This window comes from Drosophila ficusphila, unplaced genomic scaffold, assembly GCF_018152265.1.
Source record: "Drosophila ficusphila isolate 14025-0441.05 unplaced genomic scaffold, ASM1815226v1 contig_791, whole genome shotgun sequence".
In the NCBI taxonomy this organism is placed as follows: domain Eukaryota; kingdom Metazoa; phylum Arthropoda; class Insecta; order Diptera; family Drosophilidae; genus Drosophila; species Drosophila ficusphila.
Genome location: NW_025064737.1, coordinates 17,330,819 through 17,345,009, shown reverse-complemented (window position 1 = coordinate 17,345,009; position 14,191 = coordinate 17,330,819). Strand labels below are relative to the sequence as shown.

Below are 14,191 nucleotides of genomic sequence, written 5' to 3'. Positions count from 1 at the left end.
TAGAACTTTGCCGCAATCTGCAATGCAAACGATGACGTCCGTAGCCGGAAAATTCCCTGCTCATCACCGAATAGGGATTCCTCCCCAGATCCCGGGCTTATCACGCATGCTAATTAAGCTCATGACGAACTGAGCCAAACAAAAGAAAATAAATACTAAATGTCATTATACCTGCGCACCTGTCACCGTCATCCAGTTATCATTTAATAATCAGAGAGAGCGAGAGGAAAACAAAGAGCGCTGCTTAAGTGATTATCGCTAGCTTGCAGGTGCATTTGCACACATACATACGTGTATGTGTATATGGTACAGTATTTACCATCAATGTTATTATTTTTTGATATTCGAAACTAAAATGTTCTTGATTTTAGTACAGTATTTACTATCACAGATATTATTTATTTTTTTTCGAAACAAAAATCTTTTTTGATTTCCATTTTAAAAATAATAGAGATATGTCACTCTGAGATTAAATTTAAATTGACGAATTTATGAGCTCAAAAAATTGCTATATGTGCTCTTCCGTTATCAAGGGAGCCCACTGTACCTGTAATGTTCTCTTTCCGCCGGCTGGTCCAACGTGTTTGCTATCACCATTATCACTCGAATTAGGCACAATCACTAAGCGAATCCGAGCACCCAAAAGTACTTGGAAAAGTAATGACTGGCGGGAAATGAGTAACGGAGGTAAGCCCATATGTATTTGCTGACTCTCGTACTTGTGTGCGCTTCCAATAAGCGACTATTCCATTCTTTAGTTCTTCCAGCCGAAGACACCGAGCGCCCCTCAAGCTGAGCGCTAAAAGAGAGCGTTCCGGACGGAAAGAGAGCTCTGCGGAGAGCGAAGAGCCAGCTTTTGGCTTTTGGCGATCGCTCGTCGTCGGTTGCTCGCCAGTAAATTCAATTCGGCGGTCACTTGTTTTTGAGTGCTGCTTGGAGTTGGTCGCTCGCCTGCTGCGCTCTTAGTTGTATTTGTTTGGCTTACTTAATTTAGTTAGTGCCTCCGTTTAGCTGCGAAAAAGCTGAAAAAAAAGGAAAATAATCAAATATAATATCGCGTTGTCGCCGCCGTCGTCGTATTTGTCGTCGCCGCTTTTGTATCTGTGTGCTTGTGAGTGCCGAAATGGAAAAAAATATATAATAAAAGAGTTGCTATTAAGTGAAATATATACACACAACAACTAAGCCAAAAGTTAGAGAACGTTTGCTGTTGTTGCCAAGGGGCAAACGAGGAGCATCTGGTGGGCATAAAGCCCCGATTGTGTGGATTTACACTCGGTGCTCCCCACTCGATTTGCATTGTGACAAAACAAAAGCCGCCGTTGTCCCACAGACATACAACAACGATTTAATTAATAACTTAAGTAACAAACAGATCGCACGAACAGGCGGCTGTTCGAATTAAAACAAGAAAAATCTTAAAAGTTGTTCAATTTTTGTTCGTCGTCTAGGTAAAACATTAAAATACAAAAAGTCAACTGGCAAGAGATCACGAATCGCGGTTCACAAACACATGTGTCTTTCCATTTGTCGCAGACGGAAACAAATTCACGTACAGTCCAACTTCTATAACCCGGAATCCCCCGAGACCTTCACTTTAACAAGTTGAAGACATAAAAAATAATAGCCATAACTTAAATATATGTAAGGAAACCAATTTCAACAGAGCAATTTATTTTTGAACCCTTAAATCCCATTTTAGTTTCATGGTTTTAACTACAAATTACGTTTAATTAACTTGGAATATAGTTATATATATTTTAAAGTTTACAGTTTTTACGATAATAGTGTCATGTTTTTACCTATTAAATGCGTTAAAAACGCTTTTGATTGTTTCTTTTAATTAAACATTCTTTCCTTACAATTCGTTTCATTAAAAAACGTGTTCGTAATAAATTTTTATTGAGTTATTATTTGTCGAACTGGAGGTTAGACCTTAAGAGGTTGGACTGTACCCACGTACACACGTCACCGGCACACTCCCACTCTCGCACACACCCACAAATGCGCGCCCACGAGCTCTGGAGATTTGCACAAGTGCAAAGACACAAAAATACAAAAACAAAAGAAACGAAAGAGGAAAAAAACAAGAGATTCGTTTGTTGCCAGCCTTGACTAGAGCGAAAAATCCCAAACTAAAGTAAAGTCAGTTAAATAATTGCTAGGAAATTGCACAACCACATTTGATTGCAGCCGCCAAAAAAAAAAAAAACATACATATATCAAGACATCCAAAAAAAGCCCCACGAACAGCGTTTAATTGTTTCATAATTGTGGAAATACATTCGTCTTATAATGAGACGGACAAAAAACAAAAAACGAAATTATTATCAGTGAGTGGAGTGACCGCACTTAGTATTTTTTATGTTCTTTGATTCAGGCGATCCAGTAAACAAAACAGAGAAACAAATTCAAGGAAATGGATTACTTTGTGAAGGCCTACAAAGATTGGAAACTGCATTCGCAGGTAAGCTATTGAGTTAATAAGTCAGTAATAATAATATAGGGGCAAGGCAAATGGACAAGGCCATATATAGGTGTCAATCCACTTACAATTCATAATTATTGTTGTGAGCACAAGATACAACAGGAAGCTGACGATCGGCTTACAATTAAGGTGTACACAAATTACAAAAGAAATTACAATTGTAAGTTGGCAAAGCAAATTACAAATTCAACTGAACAAAATTGACAAAAAGTGGCGTGAAAATATGAAAACACTAAGCATTTAGCTAATTTGTGTTAATTATTTAAAACATCAACTATTATATTCAACGATTACTTTGTCCTTTATTTGAATTGAAGTATTAAAAAGGGTTTAAGTGATGTTTAAATATTTTATATTTCTAAAAATTAAAGAGAAACACGGATTTTCATTTTTTCCTTTTGAAACCCCACTTTTGTTCCACAAAAATCTGTATCTAAGCCATAGAAATCTTAGACCTCTCTAAAATATATATAGAACTGGTAACTTATGGGACTCCAAACAATCTCCGCTTAACGGATTTTGCTACTCGAAACGTTTGCCTTTGGCAATCGGCTAAGATGACGCCAATACTGTGGCTTTCTTGCAGAAATGAACTCAACTTCTGTTGGCTTTTTGTCTGATCATTAATATGTTTTTTGTGCACCTTTTCTGCGGATTCGCGTGGTTGGGGAGAATGCGAAAGGCTGTGGAGTCACGGCAATAAGCGGTCGTTAGCTCTTGGCTTCAAGTTGTGGCTTTCAGCCAGACTCTAAGCAAATGCAATACAGTTGCGACCAGAGAAATAGATTCTGTTTGGGAAACTATAAAATACTATACGGGACACTACTAACATAATACACTTTATGGGTTCAAAATTGGGTCATATATGTATAAACAATTCTTATGCTAAAATGGAAAAGGTAGTTTCTATTGAATATTTTAATATTAATATTTATAACTTCATTACAAATGAATTTATTTATTTTATTAATTTAATTAGTTGGAAAGTAGCACTATTTCTATTTTTTTAAACCTGATAATAGATCATACTGTTGTTGCTATTTTTCCCTTGTACAGACCTCAAAAGCAAACAACACGATCGCCGGCCAGAACTTGGCTCGTAGGGAGGGAAGTGTCTGTGAAGCCAGAGTGCTTAACCGCATTTAAGAAAGACCTGGCCAAGAGACACTCGGCAACAGCCAAACAAAATAATAAATTATTCTGTGAAACACGATCATGTCGAAATGGTCTCGCATTACCAAAGAAAAAAGCACTCTGAACGAGCGTTACTCTTTCCATTCCTCGGCTTCTTTTACCCTCTATTTATTTTTTGTGGCTGAAAATGCTACTTGTGGGGATTGCGATTCGGAACCCGAATCCGTATCCAAATCCGAATGCGAATGCGAATGCCACCAAAGTGTGCTAAGATCGTGGCCAGCGAACCAACGCGATGAGTAAGCCAGCAACGAGTACATCTGGCCAAAAGCAGCTACAGCTACAGCCACCAACTTATGCGGTTCTCCGGTTGAATTGCAAATGGCCAATGAGTGTGCGAGTGTGGAAAAACAGCGGTGCAGCACAGTCAGGGCACTCCGAGAAAATGTTACCAAAATTCGATAGTTTACCATAGAAAAATCATGAAATTTGCATTGATTTCGAAGCTAAAATAAAAATACAAAGAAGTTATGAAGACTAATTATTAACCAAATATTTTCACTATCAAACAAAGCTTATAAAAACTAAAATGTTTTGTAAGTAAGTTGTTAAACTTAATCCTCACTTTTTAACCACTTGTTTAATTAAAAAATTCTTTTAAAAATATATACAATATTTTTCTTGGTGTTGAAAGCGAGAACAACAAGTTGAAGCGAGTACAAAATGCATTTTATACGCTGACTGCAGCCGCTAATTGGGCCAATGCACATTTTACAAAGTATAAAGTTAATTCTTGCTCAGCGCCGCATTCCATTTGGGCTGCTAAAAATATCCTTAACCTTGGCGAGATCCTCTTTTTGCGAGGGTTCAATGCACCCATTCCGGTTCTCTGCATCCACATTGCAGCTGTTTATTGCCCTTTTGCAATCACTAAGCAAAAAAGACCATAAAACTATATAACTCTGTCCTTCGGTTGGACATGCAATAGGCCAAACATACAGCACATTTATCACTCGAGTGGCACATTTACATTTAATATAGGTGTAGCTCTTCGTCGAATTGCGACCATGTTGGCCAGCTGTGGGTGGTTTTGGCCTTCGTTAATCAGTTAACTGTGGCTCGGCACCTGCAGCGAACCGAAAGTCCCTCTGATTTGGTAATTGTTTGCATGCGGGCGGGCCAACACAACGAGGTTGCTCTATTACCCACGGTTGTTCGGCGATAACTTTAGGTACAATTAAGTCCAACATCAATTTGGGTCACGCGCAAAAGTTTAACTTGCCGTTTGCTACCTAATACACAGCACTCCATTATTTATCACATGAGTTAAAGAATCACCCCTGAACTACATATAATATGTTAATATTCTGTGAACTAAAACCACATTTTAAAGTTGAATGAAAATAGGTCATATAAAGTTCTCTAAATAAACTACATTGTGAACTGCGGGTTGTAAAAAACGTAGTAAAAACTATAAATAACCTAAATCAACCAGACAAGATTTTGTTCCTTCACTTGTTAAATTATTTATAACCTATTTTTAAAATGTATGTGGTTAACCATACAGTTCAATAAAAATGATTTACCTTTTGTTGAACATTGTTTTTATTAAGTGCAAATCAAGAAGTCACGAAAAATAATTAGGGGCTCTAGGCAAATATAGGGAGTAAGTTATAAAAAGCAATATATAGAAGCAGGGAGCCAGCTTAAATAAAATGTGTAGATTGATACCTCATGGTACCAAAAAAATCACCGATTACTCGGGTTGTAAAACCCCAAGTTTATTGTTATTTAACCCAAGTTTATCTCGGGGGAAGCCAGTGAGTCAAATTCTTCGCGATTCTTGGAGATAATAACATAGCGAAGATTTGCTTCCTGTTGCACAGTGTGATTTTGAGACTGGTTTTTCGTTGTGGTTTCTTTTCGGGGATATTCTATTTTTTCATTGGGGCTATTTGCGATTACTGCTTTTCTATATTTAAGCTTTTGCTTGTTGGAGCGGCTGCAACCGGTTCAATTTGCTTTGAATAAAGCGTCAATCTACAGAAACTCTACGATTGATATGCGTTATTGTTTGGATTGTGACGCCTGACTTTATAAATACGAATAATCAGCATAAGAAAAGGGAAAACAATTCCGAAAAAAAGACAAAGATAAGTCAGCATTTTTGAGTGAACAAATAGACCGACATTTCGGCGTTTTGTTTAGAGACTTAGCTGATTTGTATGTGAAACATTAGCCTTGACTTTCAACCAAAAGGCTTATCAGAATTTGAACGTGCTGATCGAACGATTCTTGAACAAACCAGACGACAACTCCCAAAGAAACCTGTAAAATTCCCTTGTTTGTGCATTGTTTGGCGTACCAATATCTTTGATCGCACCTTATATTGATCATAAACGAAGGCTGCACCCTCTTGGAACAAAGGCGGCAATCTTATCAGCAAATAATTTGTCACCCGAAGCAAAAACCCCCATTGTTGGCCTTTCATTTTGTAAAAACCAACGCAAACACTAAAAAATAAGAGCCGCAAGAACTCAAGTATTTGTGGGCATATAATTAAACGGTGTATAAATCATGTTGATAGTCATTTGGTGGCTTCTCAGATGCTTTTTTAATGACACCCAGCAGTATGTATATAGATAGATGAATTATGAAACCAAGCGAACAATCAATCACACGCTTAAGTGCAGCGTCATTAAGAAATAAAACAACCTTTATAGAGATTGATAGTACTCGTTCGCTCACTTTAACTGAATTTGAAGGGCTCCATTTCCTACTTGTCTTGAAAACTTGAAAATAAATTACTAAATGTTTTGCACGTCTGACAAACAATTTTTAAGTGTTGTATGCTATGATGAAGTGTGAACCGCAAAGCCACAAAATTACTATTATAAAAAAACCCTGATGCATCCGAACGAATCAGAAACAATCCCAAATAGCCACTAACAATTTATTTAAGTGTGATATTGATTTATCATTGTTTTTTTTCGTAATTTCACTAGACCATTATATATTTCAAATATCATAAAATGTCACGTTGATAATTGAATGAAGCGTTAACATTTTGCACGTAGACCTCGTAACTAAAATCTTTTCGAATTTAATAACGTTTGTGTTACCTGCATTTGCCCTTCGTTTGAGCAAATAACATGTGTTAGAACAACTCGACAAGAACAATAAACCGTGAAGAAACGCTACCCATCCATTTAATTTATCGCTAAATATAAATAAACTTAAATGAAAAGGCCACTTAAGACTCGGACACTTGACTTATGGGGCTCTAGACATTCGTATGCGGGTTATACAAGCAAGATATCGTCGTGGACAACTTGAGCTGGGGGTATTAATAAGTCAATTCTTTGGGGACTTTTCCAGTAATTCCCCTGATAAGACAAAGCGTGAGGTGAATGATGGAAAATTATGCTAATTTTATGGCAAATAAGTCAAGGTTCGTTGGCTTTAAAGCACATGACACCGCTTTTGGACTTTGTTTAGAGTTTATTGTGAATCATATTGACTAAACCATATCTATACATTCTAGACCAAGGATTGATTATCTTCTAAACTGCACACAAAGTAGAAATACTGAGCCTTATCTTTTTGCGGTTCAATATTTATTTTGAAGTGACCAAGAAATTCCTCAAGAAATCACGCGTCTTGCCGCAAAGAAAACTCTTTGTTTGGCCATCAGTCGAATAACTACCATATATCATCGACCATAACCGAACTCAGTGCTCCAGATAATGACGCGAACACATGCAATATCTGAATAGATATATGGAGCTTCTTGCTTCTCAGTCACGTACCGTACATACAAATTGTTTTGGTTGTTTCCTCCCGATTCGTTCCGTTTTGCTGTTTATCAATTTGCAATTCCCAATTTTGGTGGCTTTAATTAATACTAAAGATAGTGCCCGACCGGCCCGGCGGTTACTTACTTATGTTCAACCTTCGGTTATAATTTTTGTGCGCTTGCACAATTCCATAAATTTGTGAAAAACAAAACAAAAAAAAATTGAAAACACCGCACAGCTGCGAGCGCGATTGAAAGGCAACAAATTGAAATAGATTACAAACGATATCGTTGAATTTATGAGTTTGTGAGCCGCATTAGCTGGATAATTTATGGCCCTGATTATGGGCCAACTAAAAGCGGGCTAACGTGGCTCCATCGTCTTGACCTTCAGCACTCGAAGTTCTTTGAACGTAGACGATAATTTCCCATCAAACGATGAACCCGCTGATCTTCAGACACAAATTAGTGACTCACAAAGCGAAGAAGCGCCGGCAGATCATCGGGGCATCAGAGCATGTCTGATGTCTCAATATTCGGCTTGAAGGGGGGCTTCTGTTAGAGCCAAAGTGCCAAAAAGCAGTTAACATTCATTTCTGCGCCAATAAACGTGCACAATAACAAACGCCAGTGCCATATAGTGCGATCATGTCTGAGCGCCAGCTCGTGTGCTGATCATTAATCAGGTGTTTTGTTTTGTTTATTGTGCTCGGAATGGACAATTGTGGGAGCTTTCTCCGAGATATCCATAGTTTCAGATCAGAATGAGTAGCAAGTAACAGTTTTCTACTTTTGATATGTTCCTTACAAGAATCAGTTCACATAATAAAACTCTAATCCAAGAATTAATTTACATTCGCTTTGTACTGCATCTCTAAATATTCTGAAAATATACATATCATATGTACCTTTTGCGACCCAAAATAAATCTAAAGTTTTAAAAAGGCTTAAAAAGTATGTATTTCTGTATAATCCCATTTAAATTTATCCAATAATAACTTCCAAAGCGGAAAATTTGTCTATTAACTAGTGTAATTATATTATACTGTGTACACCATGGCGTATGATTATTCCACCCAGTTAGAACGAGTGACGCAGCAGGCAGCTCGTGACTGGTTTGAACAATGGACAATTGTTTGCCGGCATGCGCATGTCAATGACCGTTTCGTCACCCTCACCCCTTTAGATCGGCCAGATATATACATGTGTCTATATAGCCCCAAAGAAAACTATGGAGAGCGCAACGTGGTTAAATTTCAGCTGCGCAGCGGTTTGTGTGTTTGTTATCTGCGGAGCTTATCTGCAAAATATTTGCCAAACATAAATAAATGGCGTCCAATACAAAGTTAGGAATACGGTGGCAATTGTGTCACCCGATTTGCAGAAATAACTAAATATGAGTAACGCAAAATGCCAGATTTACAACTAGAAAATTACAGTTCATGAAAGTTTGAGCTTTGATTTTATGATCACTCTAAAATGTAACACTGTAATTACAAAACAATAAAAAGGTATTATTCCTGCTCGTTAAATTTTTGAATTCAACTATTATAACAAACAGAGAAACTTTATAAGCTTGATATCAAATGATATATTTCATTATGTAATAAATTCTTAATGAAGCTTTTAACAAATGTAAATACATAACTACATATGTATGTAAAATGATACTTGAGCTGTTTGTTGGCGCAAAAGAAGTTAAAGAAACATTTAAATAAAACAGCGTAACAAAGTGTATTAACAACTTGTTGTTGACCTTAAGCTCGGCCGGTTTGGTCGAGTTGGCCAAAGCCCATAATGCAAATATGCGGTAGTTATTGTACGGGGGTAATAATGCAATAATGCAGCAATATTGCGCATACAATTCAGCTACCATTAATAAATAAAGTCACATGTTAATTATCGGGCTAGCGGCACGTCGTCCACGCCACCGCTAATTTCAATATTTGCAGCAGCTGTTGGTGCTGGGATAAAAAAAAACATGAAACAAAAACAAACTCAGCGGCGACCTGCTTTGTTCAAACAGGTTCGAGCCTGACTAAATATATACAATACATTAAAAGACGTTTACGTAGACGCGGATCACGTGAAAAAATTATCCACTAACAAACTGAAAAATTAGCAATGTCTGGATTTTTGAGACAAAGACGAACAAAAATGTGAGCTGTACACTTAAAATGCGCGCCAATCAGTTTAGTCAGAGTAGCATTGCCCTTCTGTTTCAAAATATTTAATTTGGATTCATTTTGTGATTCAAATTTGTGTCATACCTTTAAGTACAAGCTAAATTGAAAAGGTATTGCAGGATTTAAATTTTCCCGCCACCTTTCGGCCAGTGTGGCAACCTCCCCCATTTTTACGATATCCTGCAACACCGTTAGTCAACATTGTGCAACACTGTCACTTTCTCTGTCGTAGTAAACAGAAGGAAAATCAAAGCGAATCTGATTGAAAAATCGCAATTTGCAATAAAATAGGGTACTCGCGTGTGCAAATATTAGCGCAAGTCGAAAACCGAGTGAGAAGTGGGCGGTGAAAAATCGGTGGGAGGTCTACGTCGTCATTGCCTCCCCCTCTCACTTCCCCTTCTCTTAACACCTCGCTCGCTCTGTTTTGAAAGGCCTGAAAGCATGTGTGTGTGTGTGCCTGTGTATGAGAGTGTAACGGAGTAACTGTAACAGTTGCAGTTTACCGTTGCAAAGGAGCGGGTGAGTGGCCCGAATAATTAATTAATGCGGAAATTCGTTTTTTTTTCGTATAAATCAAATCAGTCGCTCTCATGAAATAGTTTTACATATTGGTTGTTGTGTGTTGGTGTGCGTTACGTGTTGGCCATGACATCACTAATAATATAAATTCATCAATCTCTACAAATCCGTTACAGTTTCAAGAGATCGTACCTGACATGGATGACACGGAATTCATGTTCAACGAGAAGCAATCGATCCGGGACTCCTCGCGCACCTTGAAGCGCTATGGGAGCACCTGCTGCAACAGCCTGCGGAACAACGAGACTCTCATCCGGCACATCGTCGAGAAGACGGACACGCTGCAGGGCATCGCCCTCAAGTACGGATGCACGGTGAGTTTCGGAGTTCACCATCCCAAAGATTAATCATTCCATGCCATACTCCTAGTTCCCTTTAAGAGGTAGTTCTTCTGTCCGTCAGTTTATAAGATAAATATTTTATTTCCTTTTAACGGAATATTAATAAAAATCCGAACATATCTTATAGATACTTTTGAATTTCTAATTTAACCCCAACTTTACAATCGCTATTGATTTGTTAGCCGCTCAAAGGGAAGCTCTAATAGTGCACAACTTTTATTAGAAACCGTCAACTCTCTGAGGTTTACTCAACATTGTTGAATTGTCTTTGATTTCTTCAACACATTAGAGAAGGTTTAAAAACGAGCTTTCTGAGTTTCGATGCCTTTTTCTTTGCTGCAAAAAATCTTTAACATTGCAAGACTTTGATTTTATAATTTTAAGGTTTAACCTTTACCTAACAACTCTATAAAAATTCATGGCATGTTCTTTGTTTAATTGGGTATGCAAAAGGATTAGCTTTACGAGTTTAAAAAGCATTGCTGACATGCGAACCCTTTTACATTTTAAATGTCACCACCGTTTAATCTGAATTTGTTGACCTTAAAATGGAGTCCTTGAACTGTGTTAGCCACATTTTTCCGAGAATTGCCCATTAAAACCATTTTTTTTTTGCATTTTCTATCTGCTACTGTAATTTAAAAGGATGTTCAAACTGTAGCATTGTTATGTGTAATAGTGCCCCCGATGAATAGTCTTTAAAGACTTACTCGTATTCCCCAACCAATTACAGTCACGCTAGCGTTATTAATTAATGTTGTGCAAGGTTTACAAAATTTTCCACTAAGAAATATGAATCTTGACGAAATCATTTCTTCACATGCATTGATTTCCTGCACCATTGGGGAAGCTCCACTAGTGCTGGAATCACGCGAGCCCTTTGAATTTTAAATGTCAACTCCCAGGGATTTGAATATATCGATTCAATAATGGCACAGTTGCCCCGGGCGACTTCCATCTGCTCCCCATTTTTCCCATTTCTGTCGGTTCTTGGAATTTACGACCGAACCCACACCTACTCACAAATGCGGGGGATGTGATAAGTCGTCTAGTGACTTGGACAAACAGAAGATAGCGACATGTGAGAAGGGACTGTCCGTCTAGAGAATAGTATCTGGTATCTAGTACCTAGCATATAGTCAGTCGTCTGGCTGTTTATCGGTCTCGTTATCGCGGTGGACCCGAGGAACCTTTGGAAAATGCTGCAGCCCCATATTTATACACCTTCTCGCAACTTGACAGATTGCTGCATATGATTTATGTCCACAACGAGAGCTGGACTGTTCAGTTAGCACTAGGCCAATATTTGCCTAAATTCAGATTAAGTTTATTGACTCGAAAAATCTTAAAATGTCGCTGTAAGCCAAAACAGAAATGAAATCGTTGCATGCCACTTGACCCGTTTGGCCATAAAAGCTTGTTGGCCCGGCTCATCCATCCGTCGATCAATCTCATCCATCAATCATGTGTCAGCGCTGCAATTGCTCGTAATTGATGAGCTCATATATGTATATTATAAATTGATATGTCTATATGTATTCCATTTCAGACGGAGCAAATAAGACGGGCCAACCGCCTGTTCGCGTCGGATAGTCTGTTCTTGCGTCAGTTCCTGTTGGTGCCCGTGGAGAAGAACTCACCGTACTATCCCCAGGTGCCCGGCGATCCGCTAACCGCCTTCGATGCCGTGCTGGCCACGCCGCCCGGCACCCCGGATGCCAATGGCCAGCGGGAGGCCCACAACAATGCCAACAATCTGAGCAATCAGAGCAACAACAGCTTTATGAAGAGCAACGACATCAGCAGTAGCAGCAGCAGTAGCAGCAGTGGCAGCAGCAGCAGCTGCAACACAAGTGGCTCCGGAGGATCGCGTTCCGGCGGCAACAGCCATCAGCAGCACCAACAGCAGCAGCAGCCGCCACAAAGGCCGTACTCGATTGCCGGGGAACTGCTGGTGGTGCAGGCCGGAGACGAGGATCCAGAGATGATGCACGGCCACGGTGGATGCAGCGGCAAGCAGAGCAAGAGCCTTGATTCGGTGGCCGCCATGACGCCCGAGGAGGAGAACCGGAAGTGCATGAACGACTTCCTCAACAAGATCGACAACACCATTTCCGAGTCGCGCAAATATGTGGAGCGCTCCAAGGAGTAAGTAATTAGGCAAGGTTATGGTTCAAGAACCTACAGCAAGCTATATTATTACTATTCAGCTAATCAATCATTGTTCGGTTGTCAATTTGGTTAGCTCCTCCAACAAAAAAAATTAATTAGTATCCATAATATGAAAATCCATCAGTTGTAATCTGACAACACAAAAAGTGATAATTTGGTCAGTGATTTCTATTATAAATTCCGAACCAGAGCCTTGATTATCTTTAACATTTCCTATAGACATTATTTACTTATCTGTTTTTCTGTTTTTCCCCCAAACAGCCTGGTCAGCAGTCAGAGTGACGCGGACATCTGCATCAGCGGCACCGCCGACATTTTCCCGCAGCGCCGCCATCCGCTGAACAACTCCTACAAGACCAACAACAACGACCGTCCGGCGCAATACCAGCGGCACAGTTCGACGGGCAGCGGGAACTCCTCGGATACGGCGCACCTGCTGAACACGACGCAGACGAGGCGCGTTCAGAACTCACTGAAGCGACTGGAGAAGCAGCAGGACGACTTCTTTGAGTTGTAGCATCCGCAGCTGCGGGTCGAAATCTAGCCTAATTACGCTGAGAGTTAATTTTACAAATCGTTTTTAATTGCCGCGCATCGGGAGGAGATGGCGATTGTCAGCATGTTACATCACACAGAATGCCGCACTCTATATGTAATATAAAATAATGATATCTATCGACACGTATGCGCGATACCTTACCTATACGATTAAACATAAATGTAACTGAGCTAAAACCTAAACTAATCTAAATACTAAGCGCTGCGCTATGTAAACCTGTAGTACGATGACAAGGCAGTTCTGTTCCCGTTCATTTGATCTTGTGTCAGCCCTGTATAATTGCCGCCAATTTGCTTGCAAGATCCGATCTGATCCGAATCGAATTGAATCGAATCAAAACCGATCCGGAAGCCCTCTGTTCTCCTGTCCGCCCCTCCTGCCCCCTATTATGTTTACTTTTTGTATGACTCTAGCTTTAATCACACTGTGTATAATTTAGTTATGAGAATTATTAATGTTAATTGTATATAGTCGCCAGCAACACAACAACAATTCACTGGACTGCTCTTACAGCTAACACGAAATTGGCCAACTGTTGAAGTGTATTTTTTAATTTATTCTTTAGCTTTCCAAAGTATTAAAACCGCAACTGAAAATAAATCCTGTTCTTTACAAAATTGTAACCTCAATTGTTAAACAAGCATCCACCACAAAACAATATATATCTATAAAAAATATAAATATACATCCCAGAAACCTCAATATCGAACTGCACTCATATCGAGCCAAGTCATGTTATACGTGAGAATGTTTTATAAAAATAAAGTGAGAATTGTGTTGGAACAAAAAGTGATTGTGTTAATTAGCTGATGAACCACAGGAATTTCCACGTGGCGGGACATGCGCATTTCAGGGCTTATCAACAGTAGAACTTTATCAATTCAAACTGGTTGAATACCATTTTCCACTAGTAGGGATATATTTCCTATCAGA

General features: G+C 39.0%; 1 protein-coding gene across 3 annotated transcripts; it reads left to right on the top strand.

Annotated features, from left to right (window-relative positions):
• Positions 1-917: 917 nt before the first annotated feature.
• On the top strand, positions 918-14,047 carry LOC108092142 (homeobox protein 5). Of its 3 annotated transcripts, XM_017191651.1 has the most exons (5): positions 918-1,111; positions 2,381-2,467; positions 10,303-10,500; positions 12,077-12,675; positions 12,961-14,047. In XM_017191651.1, exons 2-5 carry the CDS (start codon positions 2,420-2,422, stop codon positions 13,214-13,216), a joined length of 1,101 nt encoding a protein of 366 aa, XP_017047140.1. In that variant the 5' UTR covers positions 918-1,111; positions 2,381-2,419; the 3' UTR covers positions 13,217-14,047. The 3 variants fall into 3 exon arrangements, with proteins under 3 accessions (XP_017047140.1, XP_017047142.1, XP_017047141.1); XM_017191653.1 differs by lacking the exons at positions 918-1,111; positions 2,381-2,467 and adding an exon at positions 9,656-9,714; XM_017191652.2 differs by lacking the exons at positions 918-1,111; positions 2,381-2,467 and adding an exon at positions 9,806-10,126.
• Positions 14,048-14,191: the final 144 nt, after the last annotated feature.